We start from the raw sequence: 25,128 nt of genomic DNA on the forward strand, positions 1-25,128 counted from the left end.
TACCAATAACGTAACCTACTGTAACTAACTAAACGAAACACCCACCGCCCCCTCTTTTTGCGTGATAGTCTGTTGAAAGTAATTAGAGTAACATTTTTCATACTATAAGATATATATACAGAAAAAAAAGCCAAAGAATTTATCCGCACTGGTTGCATGAATAACTTTATCGGACAATATTAAACATTGCAATATTATTAGTTCACTGAAATATTTAATGTATAGTATTATAGAAATTCACCAAAAATTATCTTATAAATGACCTAATCGTATAAATATTTCTTACTTCATAAAATTAAACTATGATTTGGTGTATACCCAAGCTAGATATAAGTAAATTCGGAATAAATCAAAACAACAACAACAACAACCTAGTAAAATCTCGCTAGTAGGGGGAGGGTAGTGTGTACGCAGACCTTATCCTTATCCTCGTTCAAGAAAATAAAAAGACAAATGTAGACAATATTAGTAAAGAAAAAAATTGCAAATAATAAACCTAGTGTAAATAGGAGAGGATTTTAAACAAAGTTCTGGATAAAATAGGATGAGTAGATGAAAGAAACGAAAAAGGAGAAAGAGAGAAGAATCCAAATTAGTTTAAAAACTGGATTATTTGCGGCGCAGTTCAACTCAAACACTGCTATTTTTCTGATATCTATATAATCAACACGCACTTCTTCCCTCCCTCAACACTCACAACTCACACACTTTTACTCTCTTCGTTTCTCCTTAATTTCTCTGTTAGTTCGTGCTCTGTTTCTCAAAGGCAATCGAAGATGGCGATGAGTACAGATCAAATTCGTTTTATCGTCGGCATTCTTGGTTCGCACTTTAATCCTTTCTTCTATTCTGTTTTTTTTTCGCAATGCAGATTTTGATTTTTGTATATTGAGAGCTAGCTTCTCTGTTAGAGTTGTTTGTAGTTTAAGTTGATTGAAATTGTTTGAATTTATTCTCTAGTTGCTGTTCTCTGTTACCTAATAGATTCGTATTGGTGAATGAATTTAATGCTGAAACTGCAATTTCGTTAAATTTATGGTACCGAACCGTGGTTTTAAATCTATGTTTTCTGTGATATTCCGATTACTGTTCTGTGCTAATCAAAATTTTGTGGATACAAGTAGTATTCTACTACATAATCTAAGAACTGATGGAAGAATCTGGACGATTAGGCGCAGGACGTATGAATTCAGTTTGTTGGCATGCATACATGCATGCATTATGCATACGTCATGGTTTCATGCATGTTTGTTCATATACATAATACAGATTGATTATATGTGTTTTATGTTTTCCTGATTAAATTAATTTATAAGGTTCATGCTCATATAAGTTTCTCTAATGTTCTCCTCTTCTAATTTGCAGGCAATTTCTTATCTTTTTTCCTCTTTGCTTCGCCAATGTAAGCTATCTTCATTCTCTCTCTCTTTGCTTAATTAAAATTCCCTCTATTTCATCTGATAATACATGTATTCTTTTCTGCTGTTGTAAAGAGATTTATATTTATAATGCGTTACTCTGAATCTCTAGAAGTCGTTCCTATCCTTTTTATTTTTGTTCAATTTAATTTGAATTGAAAATTTTGTGTAATCAGACCAACATTTTGGCGAATCTTCAAAAACAAATCGGTAGAGGAATTCCACCCATGGCCATACATAGCTTCTACAATGAACTGTATGATGTGGATTTTCTACGGCATGCCTTTTGTTCATCCCCACAGCCCCCTTGTTGTCTCCATCAACAGCGTTGGTCTCTTCTTACAGTTGTGCTATCTTTCCATATTTTTCTGCTACGCCGGCAAACAGAATCGGGTAATTAACACTTTTTGAATTAATTCGGAATTTATACTTTAGAATATGTATAAAATTAAGCTCTTATATATGGTTAATTTCATGAAACTTCTTTGTTTTCAATCTCAGAAAATCATAGTTGGCATGTTGTTCGTGGAAATCGTGGGCCTTGCCGCCATCGTAGTTGGAACCATGCTAGGGTTACACACCACCGCAAATAGAACCATGATCGTGGGAATTATCTGTACCATCTTTGGAATTTGTATGTATGGAGCTCCTTTATCGGTCATGGTATGTACAAGTTCTACCTAGTTTTGCTGTGATCAATTTCATACACTATATCAAACTAGTATGTTTTTTTTTTTTTGTCATATACTACTTGTACTCTGGCTAATTTTTCTGGTTTTTTGCTGAATACAGTTTAAGGTAATCAGAACAAAGAGCGCTGAATTCTTGCCTACGTGGCTTTCCGTAGCATGCTTCCTCAATGGAATCTGCTGGGCCGGCTATGCTCTCCTCAAGTTTGACCCCTACATCTTGGTTAGTCTAATTTTCTACTGAATTTTTTTCTTAAATTCCATACTCAAGTGGAATATGTATACTGATTGGGTGTAATGCTGTGATTGTGTAGACTGGAAATGGAATTGGAGCACTATTAGGTTTGATTCAGCTGCTGTTGCTCTTCATTTACCGCAATCCAAAGAAAGAGGACGAGAAGCAGGCTACCGTGGAGCTCGCATACAACGTCTGATTTCCCCCATCTCTCAACAGAAGACTATGATTCTCTTAGATTTTGTTTTACTTTTTCTTTTATCCCTTATCCTATATTCCCCCAAAATATTATGCGGCATTTACACTCCGGATGTTTTACATTTTCTCATAGTTCAGTTTTCTGCAAGTTTTAGCAAGTGTTAATTCATTCTTTATACTCAGTTTCAGCTATTCTCCGGTTTATTATTGAATTTTGCCACCTTTAGAATAAACTTTATTCCAACTAGTTCTATGAATTTACATGGGGCAGCAATATGTGGTGCAAGACGAGTATTTTCTGTTGTATTGAGCCTTCGATTGGCAGTTAGTATTATTCGAGTTTGCAATCATTTGGAGTACTCCAATCTTTTGCAATACCATTGAACGTGATCAGTACCAGTACATGGGTTTCCTGCAAAGTTTCACAACAAACAATAATGAGATATCTTTGTCGGTATTATTTATAATGCACAGTCAAAGATTTCTTTTTAAAGATTCATTTACAATCAATAGTCATCGGTCTTTTTTATTTTACAAGTGTTCTTTCTATCTATTTCCAAGTGGCTTCTTGCATGAAGCCTTAAAGCCAAGTGTTGAATGGCTTTGACAAGTGGGTGTCTTCATACATGCAAGACTAGGTACACTTGTTAATATTGAAGCTAAGTGGACTAATATATTTGGACAAGTGTTAAAAGACTCTCCACATTTGTCATACATGCAACCTCCCTAATTGCCTATAAATAGGATGGTCATTATCCATCATATTCACTTAATTCTTAACCAAGAATTCATCTTGCTAATCATTACTTTCTTCCTACAACATTTTAATTTCTGTAACAGCTGATTAATTCCTTCATCTGTAGTTGTCCAACAACTTTGCCTATAAAAAGGCAGTCTTCTTTGTGAATTATCCAACACAGAAAATGCCTTCATCTTCTCTTCTTTCTGAGCAACTGTTTTGTGCAAATTCTAAACTTCCAGCCACGAGTGCACGTGTTTGGAGGTGCTGTGGAACCTTGGGGGGCAACCGGTCTCAATGATGGGCCGAAATCGCTTTCAAGGCAGTGGCTTGCCACGACACAGTATTTTTGATAAGTTGTTATTTTTTCCTTTCTGTTCTTAGTCAATATTATCTACTCATTTTTCTTACAATTTGAAAGTGATTTCGATATAATATTGACTAACGGCCACCACTTTGAACAAAATACTTCCTGATCTCTCAAAGCTTGAGCCTTTAGATGGAAACAATTATAAACTTTGGTCCTAGAAACTTTTAATTTTCTTTGAACAATTAGAAGTTGATTATGTTTTGTTTAACACTCCTCCTGCTGATATTGTTATTGATAGTTCTAATGATGTTAATACTGTTGTTGCTGATGATACTGCTAAGAAGAAATTTGAAAAGGATAATAAAACAGTAAGAGGGCATCTGCTTAACCATATGACTAACCCTCTCTTTGATTTGTTTATAAATTATAAATCTGCTAAAGTCATATGGGACAATTTGAAGAAAAAATATGGTGTTGATGATGCAGGAAAAAAGAAGTATGTCGTTGGAAAGTGGATCAAGTTTCAGATGGTTGATGATAAGCCAATCATGGAACAGGTTCACGAGTATGAGAACTTGACTGTTGATGTTTTGAATGAGGGCATGGAGATGTGTGAGATTCTTCAGGCTAATGTTCTGCTTGGAAAGTTTTTACCTTTCTGGAGTGATTGCAGGAATCAACTGAAACACAAGAAGAACAATTTAACTCTTCAAGAACTGATCAGTCACATGAGGACTGAGGAAGCAAACCGTCTCAAAGATGAGGAGTCTGAACGGCTTAAGGATAAGATGAAATCTCTCTCTCTTAATTCTTCTAAAGCTAACCTTGTGGAATCTTCTTGTACCTTTGTGAAAGATAGGTTTAAAAGAAAACAGAAGAAAGGCTAGAAGAAAGGACATGTGAAGAAGCAGAATTACTTCAATAAGCCGGAGTGCCATATTCAAAAGTCGAAAGGACCTTGCTATGTCTACGGCAAAATTGGTCACAAGGCCTTTCAGTGCAATCAGAGACAAGGACAAAACTCAAAGAATGGAGGAAAAGCTCCAGTCCAAGCTAACCTTACTGAGGGTGGTGATGTCATTGCTGCTGTGGTTTTTGAGGCGAGCATGATGGCTAACAAGAATGACTGGATACTAGACACAGGCGCTTCAAGGCACATTTGCGCTAACAAGGAGCTGTTTCATGACTTTGAGGAATCTGTTGATGGCAAGTGTGTCTAAATGGGTAACTTCACTATAGCTGGATTTATGGGTAAAGGAAAAGTTCTACTTAAGTTAACTTTTGGAAAAACCTTAGCCTTGAATAATGTTCTGTATGTACCCTCCCTTCGTAGAAACATAGTTTTTGGTGCGCTTCTCAACAAAGCAGGTCTTAAACTTATTTTTGAATCTGATAACGTTGTTATTTCTTGTGGGAAAGACTTTGTTGGGATTTACCTTAGTGGGGGTTTATTTGTACGGAACATTGCTCAAGAGATTACTAATAATGCTAGTACTTTCAATTCTGCTTATATTGCTGAGTCTATTGATTTGTGGCATGGTAGACTAGGTCATGTTAATATTGCTTCAATTAAAAAACTTAGAAAAATGGAATTAATTCCTGCAGTTAATGTTGATAATTTTTCTAAGTGTCCTGTTTGTGTAGAAGCAAAACATACCAAAAACCCTTTTAAGAATGTAACTAGTAGAAAAATAGAATTGCGTGAACTAGTACATTCAGACTTAGAAGATTTCAAGAACATTGTTAGTAAGGGTGGAAAGAAATACTACATCACCTTTGTAGATGACTTTTCTAGATACACTAAGGTATATCTTCTTAAATCAAAAGATGAGGCTGAAAGCATATTTTTGAAATACAAGGCAGAAGTAGCGAATCAATTAGACAGAAAAATCAAGAGACGTAGGTATGACAAGGGTGGTGAATATAGTACTAATACTCTAGAAGCCTTTTGTGAGAAAAATAGTATTATACATGAGGTTAGTGCTCCCTATACTCCCTAACAAAATGGTGTACCCGAACAAAAAAATAAAACCCTTAAGGAAGTGATGAATTCTATGCTTTGGAGTTCGAGTTTATCTGATAATATGTGGGAGAAAGCTGTTTTATCTGCATGCTATGTTCTTAATAAAGTCCCTCATAAGAAGTTAGACAAAATCCCGTATGAGTTATGGAAAGGGTTTGCCCCTAACTTGAAAATTCTGAAAGTGTGGGGGTGTTTGGCTAAGGTTGGTGATGGGTTTTCAATGTCTTTGCCTTATGCTTCATATATTTTGATGATCTAACAAACTTATTATCAAGAACCAGATAAAGAAACTGACCCACCTGGTGTACATTTCAAATGAACAATGTTCAGTCTGATCTCCAGCAAGTGAGTGAACAACCACAAGGAAGAACACAACGGGGACCTGGTCCCTTCAGGTTCTCCAACAAAAGTACAAGTCAACTGTCAGCTAGAACATAACAACAGAAAGTGACTATACGCAACTGTCACAAAAAGGAACATAACAGGGACCTGGTCCCTTAGGGTTCTCTGATAGAATTACAAGTCCACCATACAGTTGGAATGCAACAACAGAAAGTGACTGTCCGCGACTGTACACGCGACAGTGCAACAGACAGTGCAAAAGTCATTTCTCATTGGGAAGAAGCGTGTTCCATGAATTGACACCGCCATTGTGATGTATTTAGTAGTATAACAACCTGGTTTAAGCACATGACATTCATTTGTGCATTTAGTGATATTCTCTCAAGCATTAAAAGTGTTCATCCGGTATTGAAGTCACTGGTGTGTCAAGAACAACAAGACAATTCCACTAAAGGATCAGTTTCACAATGAGTCTATGTGTACCCGTAGTAGAGTTATAATCTTGTTATTTGTTCTTCATTGTAATTCCTATCTTGCTCTCTTAGAAGCTATATTTTAGGAAACCTAAAATTCGTAAACTTTCTGAGTTTATGTTGTGACTAGGTTTAGTCATAAGTTTAAAGTCTTTGTAGCTAGAGAGTTACAAAGTGGCTTATGGTAAGAGTATCACAAGTTAGTTAAGTTGAATCCTTTGTAGTAGAGTTATTACAAAGTGGCTTGTAATAGTGAGATTACAATAGTGAAGTTGAAAGCCTACAAGAGTAGGTCGTGGTTTTTGTCCCCTTGTGTGAGATTTTTCCACGTAAAAATCCCTTGTCTCTTTTACTTATTGCTTCATAAGTATTTTCAGTAGAAACTCATAAACGATCAGGTGCTCCAAAATTTGGTGGACTCATATAAACTAACAATTAGTATTAGAGAAGGTCCTTTCTAAAAGGTTAACACCTAGAAAGGATCTCAATGGTTCCTCCATCCAACTTTGAGGAAGGACAATCAACCTACAGACCTCCTAGATTCAATGGTCAGTACTACGACTGGTGGAAGACTTGCATGCATGATTTTATAATGGTCGAAGATTCAGAACTGTGGGATATCATCTGTGATGGTCCACATGTTCCTATGAAGAAGCTTCAAGAAACTGAACCAATGGTGCCAAAAGACAGAAAGGAGTACAGTGATACTGATAGAAAAGTTGTAGAAAAGAACTATCGCGCCAAGAAAATCTTGTTATGTGGTATAGGACCAGATGAGTACAACAGAGTCTCAGCTTGTGATACTGCCAAAGAAATATGGGAAGCGTTACAAACCGCACACGAAGGAACTACTCAGGTTAAACAATTCAAGATTGACATCCTCACCACAGATTATGAGCTCTTCAGGATGAAGGATGATGAGTCTATACAGGATATGCACACCATACTTACATCTATCAAAAATGAGCTTCACTCACTTGGAGATGTTATTCCCAAAAATAAGTTTGTAAGAAAAATCCTCAGTGTTCTACCTGGTTCTTGGGAAAGCAAGGTAAATTCCATCACTGAAGCTAAAGATCTACAAACTCTAACCATGGATGAACGGATTGGCAATCTGAAGACATACGAGATGAAAAGAAAGAAAGACAATGAAAGGAGAGAGCTAAAGAAGGAAAAGAACCTGGTTCTCAAGGCTGAAAGCAGTGACTCAAGTGAAGAAGATAGTGATATGGCCTATCTTACTAAAAGATTTCAAAAAATGGTTCGAAGAAATAGTGGTATACCAAAGAGGGGCAGTTCAAGTAAGGCAAGGAACAATGATCTCAGTCACAGGTGCAGAAAGCCAGGGCATTTCATCAAAGACTGTCCACTTGTGAAACAGGAGCAATACAAACAAAACCCTGACAAAGCTGCAAAAGGAACCTGGTTCCAGACAAACGATTCAGTTGAAAAAGTACACCTGACAATATTGTAAAGCAGACTCTTGCTTCTTGGGGAGACTCCTCCAGTAAATCAGAAGGGGAACCAGATGCAGAAAACAGCTCCATAATGGTAGTGGAAACTGAAGCAACCAAGTATGACTCACTGTTCGCACTGATGGCTCAATCTGATGATGATGAAGATGATGAGGTAAATTTCAGGGATGTTCAGAGAAATCTGAAATCCTACTCTTCTAAGAAGTTAAGGTCATTAGCAAATGTTCTAATTGATTCTTATTATAGCCTTAATAATGATAAGGAGATCCTGACCACAGAACTAGGAGAAGCTGAACAATCTAGAGATGACCTGGTGGTCTGTGTAGTGGACCTAAATGAGACCATAGCTAATCTTGAAAAAGAAAAGGAAGATTTGAATGAAAATATAACAAGTGTAGAAAATGAGAGAGATGACCTGATTGTAGTGGTTGTTGACTTGAAAGAAACAATAGAAGGTCTCAGTAATGAGAAACACACTCTAGAAGAAAAAATTGTTGAGGGATGATTTTTTTAGTGATAATCACTTACCTAAAGGAAACCATTGAGGGACTCAATAGAGAACATAGTACTGTGAGTTTTGGGAAAGGGAAGGAAATATCTAGCGTGACACACATCAAGCTTGAACAAGAATTAAATGATGTGAAAACTAGTCTATGCAATGAACTTGAGAAAAATCGGCACCTTCAAGATGAATTGGAGAAAGTAAAAATTGATCTTGAGAAATCTCTGAAGTGGACCTGGTCCTCAAATACTGTCACTGCCATGTATTTGAATAATAGTGGAAACAGGCAGGGGATCGGGTTCCAAAGGGAAAAAACTCCTTACAACCCTCACAACAAGTATGTCACTGTTCCTGATAACTGGTTGTGTACCCATTGTGGGAACAATGGGCACTTTAAATAAAATTGCCAGGCCAGGGTTCAATCTATTCAGAAAAACAAAGTGTTTACTGACAAAGTGACTACTAACAAGGGACCAGGTGCCACTCGTAAGAAACAAATACTGCCTGCATAGACTAGAAAAGCCCTTATACATCCCTTTTATCATAACAAGGGACCCAAACTAGTTTGGGTTCCTAAATCTAACCCTTAATCTGCATGTGCAGGAAATAGTGAGAGGAAGCGGACTGCAATGAACCTTGAACAATGGATTCTCAAAGCACGTGACTGGAAGCACCATAAATTTCTTCTCACTGAAAGCCCTGTAGGAAGGGAATGTATCCCTTGAAAAAGAAGAGGGTATATTCTCAGTATTGGAAAAAGTTGGAAAAACTCCTTGGCACTCAATTGAGAACGTGTACTATGTGGATGGCCTGAAGTATAGTTTCCTGAGTGTCTCTCAAATCTGTGATAAATGGAACAAAGTAGAAGTTCTTGTAAAAAGTGTGCACAGTTACTAATCTGGTAACTGGCAAAGTGGTCTTAGTGTCCAAAAGAAACAAGAATATCTACGTTATTGACTTTGAATCTTTACAAGCTGGTGATATGAGATGCTTGAAGTCAGTTGATGATGACGCAGAACTTTGGCATAGAAGATTGGGGCATGCAAGTTTCTCACCTATGAATAAATTGATTCCGAAGGACCTAGTTCGTGGTTTGTCAAATTCAAGGTTCACCTGGATACTGGTTCTTAGAACAAAGGGTGAGACTTTCGAGGTGTTTGGGGTCTTTGCCAAGAAGATCCAAGAGAAGATAAAATTGAAGGTAGCATGAATCAAATCTGACCACGGGATAGAATGTGACAACGCCAATCTTTGATGAGCTTGTAACAAAAATGGAATCACTCACAACTTCTTAGCACCAAGGACTCCACACCAAAATGGTGTTGTTGAAAGAAAGAACAGAGCTCTGGAAGACATGGCATGGACAATGCTCATCGACAATGGATTCGCCAAATTTTTTTGGGCAAAAACAATAAATACTGCTTGGTGAACAGGTATATGATTAGGTCCCTCCTGAACCAACACCCACTATGAGCTGCCAAATGGAAGAAAAACCAAAGACAACTCATCTGAGACCCTTTCTGAATGAAAATGCCATGTTCTCGACAACGGAAAGGACCAGCTTCGGAAGTTTAATGCAAAAAGACGATGAAAGAATCCTTCTGGAATACTCCCCACAAAGCAAAGGCCACAAAGTCTACAACAAAAGGGCACACTGAGTGGAAGGAAGTGCTCATGGAGTATTCAATGAGACACTCTCCTCTAACCAAGGAGGAAACAATGATGATAAATATAATGAACCATCTCTGGTCCCTGGGAAATATCTGAGGTTTTAAATAGAGAGGCTGATATGATGAGTAAGAAGAAGGAGACAGGTGAAAGACTGTGCAACATCATCTTCCATTTCTCACAAGGAACCTGGTACTTCACTTACTACCACTGAAGCTGAAGGAAGATTGGAGATGCAGTTCATGGCACTTCACAAGTAATAGAACAAAGAGTGCTGGGAAATCAAGTCAACCTACCAAGTTCCTCTACCAATCAAACCTCAGTCCCAAACTGGAAAAACAAAAGCTCTCATCTACCTGATAACATAAGCACTCCTCTTGATTCTAGAGTCAGACAAATTCTCCAGTCCCTTCTGTATTTCCACTATAGAATAGAATCCAAAGTAAAGTCCAAGGAATCCTACTTGAAGGCAGCCAAAAGAAGTTTGAGATACCTTAAGGGAACTCAGGACCTGGTCCTGTATTACCCCTTAGGTGATAGTTTTAATCTTATTGGGTATATTGATTTTAACTGTGCAAGTTATCTTGTGGACAGGAAAAGCACTTCTGGAATGATTCACTTGCCATGATCATGTCTTATCTCTTGGGGTTCAAGGAAGCAAAACTCAATGGCTTTGTCAACAACTGAAGCAGAATGTGCAGCGGTAGCATCCTGCTATGCTCAAACCCTATGAATTAAGCAGCAACCAGAAGATTTTGGGGTATTTTCTGATGGTATACCTTCTCTATCCAGTTCAAAACAAGAGGACCAAGCACATTGAGGTGTAGCATTATCTTCTGAGGATCAATATGGAGAATGGATTGATCTGTGGAAATCCTGCAGCACAGAAGATCAAATTCCAGATATCTTCACCAAAGCCTTGAGTAGGGAACATGTTCGAAGAAACAAGGTGAAGCTGGGTTTATTAAAATCTAATGGAGAACCTGATCCCCTATCAATTGACTATGTAAAACACCTTCAGGTAAAATTAGCTAAAGTGTTTTCTGGCCAAGCCTAACTCACATCGATACCGTTGCAGGTAAACACGCATGATGATCATAGAAGCTAAAGGTACACCTATGAATTACGAAAGAAGAGCTGCTAAACTCTTTTTCAAAAAAATTATTCGGGCATCAGGTTCTTGTACCACAAGTTAGTAGTAATGTGCTTGTTTTACATGCCTTCTCAAAAAATGTTAACAAAATTAACTCAACTGCCACATCATCCGACTTTTCAAAACCTGCATGTCTTGTCTTTCAAATCCTTTCATCCCCTCTGCATGGTAATGCCTCCCTACAAACCTACCATCGTTCTCAAAACTATTCAGAACCCGTTTCTCTCTCCTCTCATCATTAGCCTTCTTCCAATAAAACTTTTCTTCTCCCTCACAGTAAGTTATGCACCTTCATCTCTTCTATATATATGTGATCCTCTCTTCATCTTTCTCTCTCACTCCACTTCCCTTCCAAAAACTCCTATAATGGCAATCGAACGATCGCCTCCTTCTTCCACCATTAACACTACTCCTACCTCCCTATCATCCTTAAAATCATCCCCAGAAATTCACTATTCCACTCCTTCCTATACTACTGTATCCACACCTGGTCCCTCATCTTTTCCTATAGTTTTCCCTTTTATGACAAACCATGTTTCCATTTTATGTGTTGAAAACCCTATGTCTCGTTATCTCATCAAAGAACACTCAGAAGGTTTCACCTCTCAAGTGTTAGAGGTCTCTGAGGATGATCCTGATCAGTATCTGAACTCCTCCATTTCAGACTTAGTGACTCTCACAAAGTCACCAGAAAAGGAAGTAGTGCATAACATCATGGCTATCGTTGTATAGAGTCTGATGAATGAATGAGTATATCTCTTGTATGAGTATCAGGGGGAAGAAACTCCATTCTTAGGCTATGTAAGAACCATAGTACTCCTCGAGTCTTTGGCTTATGAGCCTTTCGTAGAAAAACCTTCTGAAGAACCTAATGCTCTTCCTGGAAAACCCACTCATGCACCTCCTACTCTTCCTAAGCTCTTAGAATCCTTCTCCAAGTCAGCTACTACCAGGTCGCAACAGAAAGAGGGATTTGAGTCTACATTGCAGAAAAGTAGGAGGAGTGTCACGACAAGGAAAAGAGGTTGATGAATCAAGGGGAATGTGCTACTGACAAGAGTGTTCCAGTAAGTGGGGTTGACAAAAATGTTCTAAAGGAACTTGGTTCCTTAATGAAACAATCTATAAAAGCTGAAAAGTCTGTGGATGAAGCTGTTGAGAAATGAAATGATGCATCTGTGAAGGGGAAGTCTAAGAGGAGTCCAGCTGAGCAAGCCATACATGAAGATGAAACTATGGGGCTAGTAATTTGGAAAGGAAAGTCTACTAAAGGATCTAGAAAACGAGAACGGGAAACTGTAAGGGAACCTGGTTCTCTTAGGACCATGCCCAGTGCCAGTGGTCTTTGGCAGCAGAAATTAAGAACTCAGAAAGTCTTGTGGGGTCGTACATTTGACCCAGAAATTTCAAAGATGGCCAATATGAGACAAATTTTGGAGATAGTTGAATTTCAGCAATGGGAGCATTTGTTTCAAGGGAGCATACCTCTGGTATACAAAGATGCATTACAAAGTTTCTACGCATCTCTCTTCACTGTTGATGGGGATCACATTTGTGCGCTAGTAAATGCAGAAGACATTGTACTTGACGCTTCAGCATTGGGAAAGGTTCTCAAAATTCCATGTGAAGGAATGTCCTCAGTCAAAGGTATCTGTGGTGTCAACTTTACGAGAGTCATCATGAAAGAGCAAGCTATTCAGTAGGGGGAACATGTGCATAAGAAAGTATTACATCCTGAGTATCAGCTTCTTTTTGAACTGGTCAATAAGGTACTCTTACCTCGTTCTGAGAGGCGGTCTATTGCTACAAAATCGGATATGGTTTTAACTTAGCCACTTGATGAGTTTGTCCCAATCAATCTACTAGCAATCATGATAGATCATATGCAAAAGGTGGCAAACTTTAAAGGTGGGAATCATGGGCTACTATATGGCTTTCTCCTCACTCAAGTGTTCAGATTTTACAAGGTCCCCTTGGGTAATCCCAGAGCGGGCACACGTAAGAAGACCTTCTCTAAAACCACTCTGGAAGAATGTGAGTTCATAGAAAGAGTTGGTGGAAGCATCTCAACCATTTCTCAGCTGATCAATGCTCAAAATGCAGCTTCTGAAGAGATCAAACGGTTGAGGGCTCGAAATGCCATACTGGAAACTCAGCTCAGTCAAGCAGTTAAAGGACCCGATTCCGTAAATGCAAAAGTTGCTCGCCTAACAAAGGAAAATGATGATCTTCGCGCAAAACTACTTGAAGAACAACTATCTGCAAATGCCCGACTGGACCTGGTTCTCAAAACCATTGTTGCCTCCTTTTAAACCTCACTCTCCTAGTGCCCCTAGGATCCTCTCAGTGGCCAGCTATCTTTTGCTCTAATGTTTTGTGGCTGTTGTTTTATTTTTGTTTATATTCTTGTGATGACATGTTGGATTTCACCATTACTGCTCTTGTTTTGCTCAGTCCATTGTTAATATAAATGAAACGTCTCCTCTTTTTTGCATGTACAATGTTGCTTTCCTCTGGCTTCTCTTTTCTGTCATGTTGTGTGCACATATGTGGCATGAGTTGGCTGTGCTAGACTTATTTATGCTAATTGCCTGCCTGTGTCTCTTTTTAATGATGCCAAATGGGGAAAAAGGTTAAAGGGTGTCAGGTTTGGGGGAACTTGTGCAGAAAGGGTAAAGGGTGTCAGGAGGAACTTAACTTGAGTAGAAACTTGCTGCAAATATAGGGGATCTAATTAAAGGAGAATCAAAAGCAAAAGGTCAGGGGGAACTTGTATATTTTTGGTATCTTATCTGGTTATTTCTGCTCTAAACAAATACTATTACTGCTTAAGTTTGTCATCATCAAAAAGAGAAAAATTGATGGGTTTTCAATGTCTTTGCCTTATGGTTCTTATATTTTGATGATCTAACAAACTTATTATCAAGAACTAGATAAAGAACCTGACCCACCTGGTGTACATTTCAAATGAACAATGTTTAGTCTGATCTCCAGCAAGTGAGTGAACAACCACAAGGAAGAACACAACAGGGACCTGGTCCCTTCAGGTTCTCCAACAGAAGTACAAGTCAACTGTACAACTGGAACATAATAGCAGAAAGTGACTATACGCAACTGTCACAAAGAGGAACACAACTGGGACCTGGTCCCTTAGGGTTCTCTGATAGAAGTACAAGTCCACCATACAGCTGGAACGCAACAATAGAAATTGATTGTCCGCGACTGTACACGCGACAGTGTAGCAGATACTGCAAAAGTCAATTCTCATTAGGAAGAAGCATGTACCATAAATTGACACCACCATTGTGATATCTTTTGTAGTATAACAACCTGGTTCAAGGCACATGACATTCGCTTGTGAATTTTGTGATATTCTCTCAAACATTAAAAGTGTTCATCCGGCATTGAAGTCACTGGTGTGTCAAGAACAAGAAGACAACTCCACTAAAGGATCAATTTCACAACGAGTCTATGTGTATCTGTAATTGAGTTGTAATTTTGTTATTTGTTCTTCATTGTAATTCCTATCTTGCTTTCTTAGAAGCTATATTTTAGGAAACCCAAAATTCTTAAACTTTTTGAGTTTATGTTGTGACTAGGTTTAGTCATAAGTTTAAAGTCTTTGTAGCTAGAGAGTTACAAAGTGGTTTGTGGTAAGAGTATCACAAGTTAGTTAAGTTGAATCCTTTATAGTAGAGGTATTACAAAGTGGCTTGTATAGTAAGATTACAAGTTAGTGAAGTTGAAAGCCTACAAGGGTAGGTCGTGGTTTTTGTCCCCTTGTATGGTATTTTCCACGTAAAAATCCCTTGTCCCTTTTACTTACTGCTTTATAAGTATTTTCAGTAGAAACTCATAAAAGATCAGGTGCTCCATAGTTTGGTGGACTCATATAAATTAACAGTTGGTCTACCTGATTTTAAACAAGTAAATGTTGGACCCAAGACTTTTCATGCTATTTTTATTGGTTATGCTCAGAATAGTGTTGCATATAGATTTACGTATTTGAATGATAGTTCTATTTGTGAATCTTGAGATGCAGAATTATTTGAGCATGTTTTTCCATTGAAAAATAATATGCCTAGTGATGTGCCTAATAATGCTTCTAGATCTATGTCTATTAATTCTCATATTGTGCCTTCTTCTAGTGTTACTGCTAATGAGCATAAAAATAAACTTAGAAGAAGTAAGAGGCATATAATTGAAGCTAGCTTTGGTCCTGACTTTATTACTACTTTCTTGACTGTATTGATCTTCATATTTTGAGTGATGAATTAGTATCAATCTATTTAATAGAAAAGACCCTAAGACATACAATGAAGCAATGAGATCAATAGATGCTAGTTTTTGGAAAAAGGTCATTAAAAGTGAATTAAACTCTATAGTTAAGAAGATTGTAAACCCATAAGTAGTAAGTGAATATTTAAGAAGAAATTGAGACCCGATGGTACAATTGAGAAATATAAGGCTAGACTTATTATTAGGGGTTTTAACCAAAAGAAAGACATTGATTACTTTAACACTTATTCTCCTGTGACTAAGATAGCGACTATTAGAACTCTTGTTGCTTTAGCTGCTATTCATAATTTAGTGATACATCAAATGGATGTTAAAACGACTTTCCTAAATGGTGATTTAGAAGAAGAGATCTATATGTCTCAATCTGAGGGATTTGTGATTCAAGGACAGGAGAATAAAGTATGCAAATTGAGAAAGTCTTTATATGGTCTAAAGCAGGCACCTAAGCAATGGTACGAAAAATTTAATAGCACATTAGTGGGTAATGATTTTGTTGTTAATGCATCTGATACTTGTGTTTATTCCAAGATGATAGGATCAGATTGTGTTATTATATGTATGTATGTGGATGACATGTTAATCTTTGGCCCTAATGTGAATGTTGTTGATGAGACTAAGAATTTTTTGTCTTCTAAGTTTGAAATAAAAGATCTTGGAGAAGCATATGTGATTTTAGGGTTAAAATCAAAAGAATTTCTAATGGTTTTTCTTTGTCTCAGTCTCATTATATTGAGAAATGTTGAAAAGGTTTAATTGTATTGATATAGCACATGTGAGAACTCCTTATGATCCTAGCATATACTTGAAAAAGAATAAGGAATCTAGTATTTCATAAACTGAGTATGCTAAGATAATTGGTAGTGTAATATTTCTCATGAATTATACACGACCTGATATTGCTTATGCTGTTAGTAGATTGAGTAGATATACTCACAACCCTTGTAGTGAACACTGGAATGCTCTTTATCGTTTGCTAAGGTATTTGAGAGGTACTATGGATTGGTATTTGCATTTTAATAAAATTTCTGCTGTTTTAGAAGGATTTTGTGATGAAAATGGGTTACTAACAATGATGAAGTTAGCTCCACTAGTGGCTATGTGTTTACTTTGGATGAAGGTGCTATTTCATGGAAGTCTTCAAAACAGACTTGTATAGCACGATCTACTATGGAGTCTGAATTCATTGCTCGTGAGTTGGCATGGCAAGAAGTCGAGTGGTTGAGAAACTTATTAACAGACGTGGCTTTGTGGGGAAGAAAAACTTCACCAGTTTCTCTATATTGTGACTCATAGGCGGCAATTGGAATTGCCAAAAATAGTGTATACAATGAAAAAAGAAGACATATTCGCATTAGGCATGGTGCGGTAAAATAGTTGTTGAAACATGATGTTATTTCCTTGGAATATGTAAGATCCGAAAGAAATTTGGCGAATCCTTTAACCAAGGGTTTGGCAAGGAGAGTTATCCTTGAAACATTGAGGGGGATGGGGCTAAAGCCCATAGATTGAGGAAGTATGGTGGATACCCGTTTGTGATCAAAGGAAGCCATATGAGACCTCAATATGCACTATATTTCCTATCCATATGGCGTGTGGTAGTGCTTTATAAGGTTGAGCTTATTTTGCTCTTAATGATTCCATAAACTTAAGGTAGTCTATGTGTAGATAGACTTGATGGAATCACCTACGTGAGTGTAAAGGTGCGGTCTCCCTTTATGAAAGACTTGGGATGTCTTTCTAGTGCCCTCATGAGACCCAAGGTATGTGCATGACCATAAAAGTACTTTGTTAGTATCGCAGAGTTTGCATAAAATTAAGGATATAGTATGTGTTGTGGGGGTCTCAACTAATGTCCATTCAGTTCAAGAGTACTTTACTTTGTGGATGTTAGTTGTTTCCTCATTTCACTACGTGTCAATTTAGATCGAAAGATATTGACACTTAAGTACATATTCCTTTTTTTGTCCAGAATTATTCTATTTTTGTCTTTGCATTAGTGGGGGATCGTTGGTATTATTTATAATGTAAAGTCACCGATTTCTTTTTGAAAATCCATTTACAACCAATAGCTACGTGTCTTTTTTATTTTACAAATCTTCTATCTATTTTCAAGTGGCTTCTTGCATGAAGCCTTAAAGCCAAGTGTTGAATAGCTTTGGCAAGTGGCTATGAAAATCTACCATGTGTCTTCATACATAGAAGACTAGATACACTTGTTAATATTGAAGCTAAGTGGACTAATAAATTTGGACAAGTGTTAAAAGACTCTCCACACTTGTCATACATGCAACCTCCTTAATTGCCTATAAATAGGATGGTCATTGGCCATCATATTCACTTAATTCTTAACCAAGAATTCATCTTGCTAATCATTTTTTCTTCCTACAATATTTTAATTTCAGTAATAGCTACAGATTAATTCCTTCATCTGTAGTTGTCCAACAACTTTGCTTATAAAAGGCAGTCTTCTTTGTGAATTATCCAACACAGAAAATACCTTTATCTTCTTTTCTTTCTAGGCAACTATTTTGTGTAGATTCTAAACTTCCAGCCACAAGTGCACGTGTTTGGAGGTGTTGTGGAACCTTGGGGAGCGACCGGTCTCAATGATTTGCACTCAGTCGAGCTGAAAAAGTTTTCAAGGCAGTGGCTTGCTACGACACAGTATTTTTGATAAGTTGTTCTTCTTCCTTCGTATTCTTAATTAATACTATATACTCATTTTTCTTACAATCTCTAGCTTTGACATTATTATCCTTAATCCATAACGAATGAAAGAGTTTTCACCTTGAAATAGTAATCTACTTCTCTACTTTGAATATGCAAATATAATAGAATATCTAAGTATATTTGCAAATAGTGATTGAAAAACTTGTTTGATGAATAGTACTGATTAGTGAAATTAAGATTTTCACTCACAAATTTTCAACTCTTTTTTCAAGTTAATTTATATTTAAACACTACTTTAACTTCAAATTTTAAATACTTTTTTTACAATTTCAACTAATATTGTCCAAACACCTACTAAATCTTTCATAGCGCCGTAAGGTTTTTTCTTGAAGTACTGTTTTCAAGTGTCCAAAAGCCAAAAGTGTTACTTAAACCAAGTGTCTGCTTTTATGGCCTTAAATTCATAAGTCACTAATACCCTAAAACCCGCCTAAGCTATATAAGTTTTGTCGGTTGCCTACCTAAACTATCGCATGTCCCGAAAACCCTCTTAACTATATCCCTCTTCATAATAAATCCCCCCTGTCGCTTATGTGACAAAATGTGTATAATAAATAATCCAAGAGCATGTGAAGACTTGTAAGCATGTGATTTTTGCCCTATGAAAGAATTACTTTCAAAAAATTCAAAATAAAATGATTTTTCCTTGGTGTGCAATTTTTTGAATTTTTGTGGTATTTTTGTGTAATTATTTGTATATTTGTCTGTGCATGTTTATTTGTTAAATTAATAAAAAATACAAAAATATGTCGCATTTTGCATTAGGATTTAATTCTACAATTGTTAGTAATTAAGTTTATTTTACAAAAATTGAAAATTACAAAAATAGGCATCTTTTGCATTTTTAGCATTTAATGTCCAATTGTACAATTTCATGCTTAATTATTACTTAATTGTGTGTTAATTGTTATTGGGAGTTAATTTGCGCTTTTATAAATTAATTTAGTTCTATATGATAGTTTAAGGATTTTTAGAATTTAGTTTTAGAAAAATAAAAGAAGAAAAGAGAGCAAAAAATAAAGAAAATCGGAATTGGGCCTCTTCTTCAAATTCAAGCCACAGGCCCAAATAATACCCAACCTTCCCCATGACCCGGTCCATAACCCAAATACCTAACACCCCATATCTTACATTTGACAAAAAATAAACAAAACAAAAAGACAACAAAAACCCTAAACCTAAAAACAAACAACATCCGCCACCCCCCTCATTTTCCTTCTTCTTCTTCAAGCTCCAAATGACCTCCATCCATGGCTGCCCCGTCTTTAGCTTCTTCGTCCCAAGCTTCATCTTCATCGTCAAACAACATCCGCCATTGACGAGCTCGTCAAGCTCCCATGGCTGCGCATCTTTTTCTCCTTCTTCTTCTTCTTGGTCGACCTGCTGCGTTGCTGCTCCGTCTTCTACTTTACCTCCATTCGTACTGTTGTTTCTTCTTTGTTACGTCGTTGCTTCTTCTACTGCTGTTGCGTCTGCCATGGTTAGCTCCCTCACGTCCATAAACGACCAGCGCTGTCGTTGTTGCTTCATCTTCTTCGTCGCACCATGAACACCCACCTCCAAACGACCATCGTCGTCATGCTCCACCACTGCTGCTGCCGCTGCTACACCACTGCTGCTGCACTGCTCCACCACTACTGTTCAATCGCTGCTACTGTTCCCATGGCTGCCGATGCTACTGTTCCGTTGCTGCTACTGTTTTGTGCTGCTACTGTTTTGTGCTGCTACTGTTTCGTGTTTTCTTTCGCCATGGCTGCCATCGCAGCTTGTCGCTTCGTCGTCTTCAAGTCCGTTTATGTCAAAGTTTCGTTGGTTTCGTTTAAAGTTCGTTCGAGTTCGTCGTTGGTCATTTACGGTTAGTTGGTTTAAGTTTTATTTCGTCCGTAATTTGTTTGATATTTTCAGATTTGAAATTAGTATAAGTTTGTTTCATTTTTCTTATTTATTTTTAGATAAAAATTGATTAGTTTAATTATAATGTTGTTAAGATTTAAGTTGAAGATTCAATTAATTATTTTTTAGTTTGTTTTATTAATTTAAAAGGATTTAATGTTAATATAAAAGAATGTTAGTTTAAATCGCCTGAATCCGTTGTTTGTTGTAGATTAAATTTGTGTTCATTTTGTTTAAAGTTCGTTTTTAATTCAGTGATTTAATGAGAAGTTATGTTTTGGTTTTTAATTTTTTGAATCATGTATCTTTGTTATAATTTTATTGGAGTTAATTAAAAAGATCAATTGATTATTTGAAGTTTAGTGATTTGAATATGTTTATTTGTTTTGTTTAAGCTTAATTCGAATTTGAATAAAACTTGCTTGTTATTGTTGTTGAAACTTTTCATTTATGTTCATACTTTGTTTGATTGTTCTTGAATCCGAAATTAGTATAAGATTGATTTTCTTGTTTGTTGTTTATCATTTATGATTATTTCTTCAGTTTGCTTCATGATCTTGTTTAGTTTTAATATAGAAATTGTTGGTTGTAATGTTGTTAGATTTAATTTTAAGTTCAAATGATTATTGAATTTAGAAATCTGAATATACATGTTTGTTGTTGTTGAATCTGAAAGTAGGTTTGTTTGTTGTTAAAAATATTGTTCAATCAAGATAATTTTAGTGGTTTCTTTGTTGTTCATCATTTAGTTTGAGTTGTTCATAAAATCTGATTAGGAATTGGTTATAGCTGCTATATTTTGGTTAGAATTGATTAGTTGAACTTGTTATAGCTGACGGGGTAGATTGGTAAATTACAATGTTCTCAGGGTAAATTGGTAATTTCAGTAAGGTCGGAGGGGTATTTTTGGAATTAAACATTTGAACAATTGTTTAATATAATGGGGGACAAGACATAAATTAGTGGGGGAATAATGTAATTTTTTATGTTAAGCATGGGGGACAAGATGTAGTGGGGTGGGGTTGATATATTTGTTTAATGTAGTGGGAGACAAAGCATTAGGTAGTGGGATTAAAAGGGGGATGAGTGGGAAGATAGTGGGTTTGGTAGGAGAAATTGGTTGTTTTATTAATTGATTAAAGGGTTTGGGATGGGAGATAAATAAGGGACTTGAATCAGATTTTAAGAGGAGAAAAAAAAAGAGGAGAGAGAGAAGAAGAGATAGATAAAAAGAGAGAGCTGAATATTGAAGAGAGAGAAAATTTCCGAAAATATAAAAACTTCAAAAAATACAAATAAAAACATTCTGGAAATTCAAAAGAAGAATAGTATACACCCGATATATAATTTAAGTATTCTGATATACGGATTCAGAAATTAAGGGTTGAACATTAATTAGTCCTTCAAATCTGAAAAAATTCCTTTGGCTTCTGTCCGTTGATTGTTGTCAGTTTTTTTTTGGGATTTTCATCTTGATTTTAAAATTTGTCACTGGTTTCTCATTGCTGATTGTTACTGGTTGTTGGGGTTGCTGTTGTTGTATGCTACTGAATTTCTGTTGATCTCACTTTTCTTTTGCTTCCAATATCAGGTACACAACTGACACGTTGATTATTGTAAACTGAAACATGTAGCATGAATACGAAAATGAAGAGTTGAAGTTCCAGATTTATTTTAATTATATTCTAAATTTTATTTGTATATATAAATTGTTTAGCTTACTCTAATCAGAATCATGTAGCTGTTTAATATATATAGTGAAACATCGGACGATAGCTTAACGGACAAACTATCTATATATTGCCTAAAAATAAATAAATGGTGTAGTAACTTCGTCTAGTTAATTCGCTATTGTTGGATGATTACCATGTCTCAAAAAGCACGTTAGTTCATCAAGCGAATAGACCATTTTGGAACTTGGAGGAATGTTGTTTAATTAAATATTATTGGTTAATTTCAGCATGTAAATAAATTATGACATTTTTTTTATTTTGTAGAGACAAATTTAATAGAGAAAAATGTAGGCATTTTAGGATTGTCTTTTAAAAATAAATGAGATGAGCCTCGCCCAATAAAACGCACTAATTGTAGGGCCCTCAATAAACGTTTAATTGAATATTTTGTTCGGGAAGGACTGTTTAGTGAATTTCACTGCCTTCTCCAAAGATAATAACGTTTTAGATTCTTTAGGCGCATTTTAATAATCTTACCTTCTTAAATTCGGGTGTGCATTTCATGCGACCCTAATCCAAATCCCAAACCATTGAATAAAAATGTGTTTCGGATTGCGGGTGCATTTCATGTGACGCAATCCAAAGGCATGTTTTTAAACGATGTTCACATTCTTTTGAAATATAATAATAAAAGCGGTAAAGAGTTAAAACTTGCACATGAGCTCATAATTGTATAAAATCAGATAAATAAGCTGTATATGACAATTAAGCGACCGTGCTAGAACTACGGAACTCGGAAATGCCTAACACCTTCTCCCGGGTTAACAGAATTCCTTATCCGAATTTCTGGTTCGCGGACTATAATACATAGTCATTCTTTTCCTCGATTCGGGATTAAATTGGTGACTTGGGACACCCTAAATCTCCCAAGTGGCGACTCTGAAATAAATAAACAAATCCCGTTTCGATTGTCCTTTAATTGGAATAAACTCCTTCACCCCTCGCGGGGGCGGAAAAAAGAGGTGTGACAGCTCTGGTGACTCTGCTGGGGATAAAACTATAACCCAGAACCACTGGTTCAGGGTCAGAAATTCGAGCTTAGATAAATTATCTTTGGCTTTATCTGATTTTTACATGTTTGAGCCTAATGTGCTAAATGCTGCTTTTACGGCTTTGATATTATTTGACTGTATATATAAACTGTGCCGAACCCTTCTCTCTTCACCTCCGGGGATGTGCTCGCTGGTCGAGACTCCCTATTCTGTTAGTGTCAATACCTGAAATAAGAAAGAGGTCGGACAAGTTACAAAGACGGACGATCCCGCGGGTCCCCGGTACGTAGCCCCCTCCTCGACTCGAGTTGTCCGCTCGGGTAAGCCAGGTCTAGAACAAACACCCTGGTTCTGAACCTAGTATAACAAAGCCACATGTCGGATCCCTAGTAGGAACGCTTATTTGCATCATGCGCATTTGACTTAGGGGATTCAACACAGGGGTTGGGTCCGTCTAGGACTAGCAACCTGAAGTGAAAAGACCATCCTGTTGCATACTGTATGCTTTATGCATTTACTTGTTTCGGACTTGCATGACCGGCATCAAAAAATCGGGAATATGGGAAAATTGCGAAAAAGAAGGAAGTAACTGTGTAGAGAGTTAATTGACTATTTTAGAAAGAAAAAAAAACCAATGCCCCAAATACTGGCGAAATTTTGGGAAAAATGAAAAAAATATATATATTTTTTTTATATAGTTTGTTTCACTCAAAAAAGCAAAAGAAAAAATAGAAAAGAGTCTCTTATTTTTAGGTTGAAGAATAAGTTGGTCATTTTGTTGAAACGAAAAAAAAAATCTTCACTTTGTTTTGTTTTCAAAATGAAAAAAAAAATAGAAAAGGAAAATAGTTTGTCTTGCCATGGAAAATGAAAATAAAAAAAAAGGGTCTTATTTTTTAAAATAGTTTTTTTATTTTTATGAAAACGCCCAAAATCGAAAAGAAAAAGAGTCGTGCTTTGAAAGTGGGTTTGATATTTGTTGCCAAAAATGAATGAAAAAAAAGAGAGTTTAAAATAGTTTATGTTAATGGCCCGAACTATGCGGGTTTGATTCTCACCGGATGTGAGATACGTAGGCAACCCTCATCGGGTCCAACCTCCCCTTTAAATAAATAAAAAAAAAACATGTCAAAATTTTAATTTTGTCATAAAGAAGTCGGGTGTCGCTGTTTTGTCAAAATATAGCCGAATGTTCCCGAAAGGGATGCCGGAAGGCTGACTTTGCATAAATAGCCACATTTTGGGTCACGTTTAAGATTTGATCCAGTTGACCCACACAACCTTAAAAATCTTCGTCCCCGAGGCATTGAAAGGCTGTGTTTGCAACATTGAGTTTTCCATTTTGAAAAATGATAAAAAGAGTCATAAATAAGTTGGGTGATGCTGTTTTTGTCAAAAATAGCTGAATGTTCCCGAAAGGGACGCCGGAAGGCTGACTTTGTATAAACAACCACCTTGGGTCATTTTTTTTTAGGATTTTGGTCCAGTTGACCCACACAGCCTTAAAAATTCGTCCCCGAGGCGCTGAAGGGCCGTGTTTGCAACACCACGTTTTCATTGTAATTTGAAAGAAAAAAAAAGAGTCAGCGATCAGGTGAACACCGTCTGGATTTTTAGTCAAAAATAAGCCAAGCCAGCTTCGGCCGCGTCTTAAACCGTTCTTGCCAAAATAGCCTCAGAGTATCTTTCAGTTGTCGAAAGGCTATTTTCGTAAAAGAATGGGCAAGTTTGTAAAGTGTCATAAAATAATCCTCCCCGGCCTCAAAATTCATGTGAAATTTGGAAGGGGCCACATTTGCAAAAATAACCGTTTGGTTGCATTTGACAAACGGAGAAAGGAAGCTGGCCATTTGTTTTGGAGTTTGTAAATCTTTTGATTAGAATATGTGGGCTGTTTGATTTTCGAGTTTGTAGGTCATCTTCAAACCTTTGAAACCCAGTTTGTTTAGTATGAAAATTGTGAAAAAATATTTATTATTGTTTATCTTTTATTGGTCCGAACTACGCAAGGTCTGATTCATGCAGGGTCATGATACGTAGGCAATCTCTATAAGATTCGACCACAACAAAAACAAATGAAAAAAAATGATGAAAAAAATTGAATTGAAAAAAAAAGAAAAGAAAAAGAAAGAAAAAAAAAGAAAAAGAATGTTGTTAATAATGATGACCGACTGAGTCCATTCTAACCTGTTTTGTTTTGAATCGCAAAGAAAGTTAAGGTGGTTGGTTTGTGGTAAGCCGGACAACGACACCCAG

At 36.5% G+C, this 25,128-nt stretch overlaps 1 protein-coding gene and 1 long non-coding RNA gene across 2 annotated transcripts; both read left to right on the top strand.

Moving 5' to 3' along the window:
* Positions 1-632: 632 nt before the first annotated feature.
* Positions 633-2,750, top strand: LOC107815580 (bidirectional sugar transporter SWEET6a-like). Its single transcript, XM_016641190.2, has 6 exons — positions 633-822; positions 1,366-1,402; positions 1,595-1,811; positions 1,920-2,081; positions 2,211-2,330; positions 2,422-2,750. The coding sequence occupies exons 1-6, from the start codon at positions 777-779 to the stop codon at positions 2,539-2,541; spliced, it is 702 nt and encodes a 233-aa protein (XP_016496676.1). The 5' UTR covers positions 633-776; the 3' UTR covers positions 2,542-2,750.
* Positions 2,751-19,432: 16,682 nt separating this feature from the next.
* LOC142175456 (uncharacterized) lies at positions 19,433-21,868 on the top strand. The gene is made up of 2 exons (XR_012704516.1): positions 19,433-20,109; positions 21,739-21,868. It is a non-coding gene; the product is annotated as an uncharacterized LOC142175456 (long non-coding RNA).
* The last annotated feature ends 3,260 nt before the right edge of the window (positions 21,869-25,128 follow it).

This window comes from Nicotiana tabacum, chromosome 3 (assembly GCF_000715075.1).
Source record: "Nicotiana tabacum cultivar K326 chromosome 3, ASM71507v2, whole genome shotgun sequence".
Lineage (NCBI taxonomy): Eukaryota > Viridiplantae > Streptophyta > Magnoliopsida > Solanales > Solanaceae > Nicotiana > Nicotiana tabacum.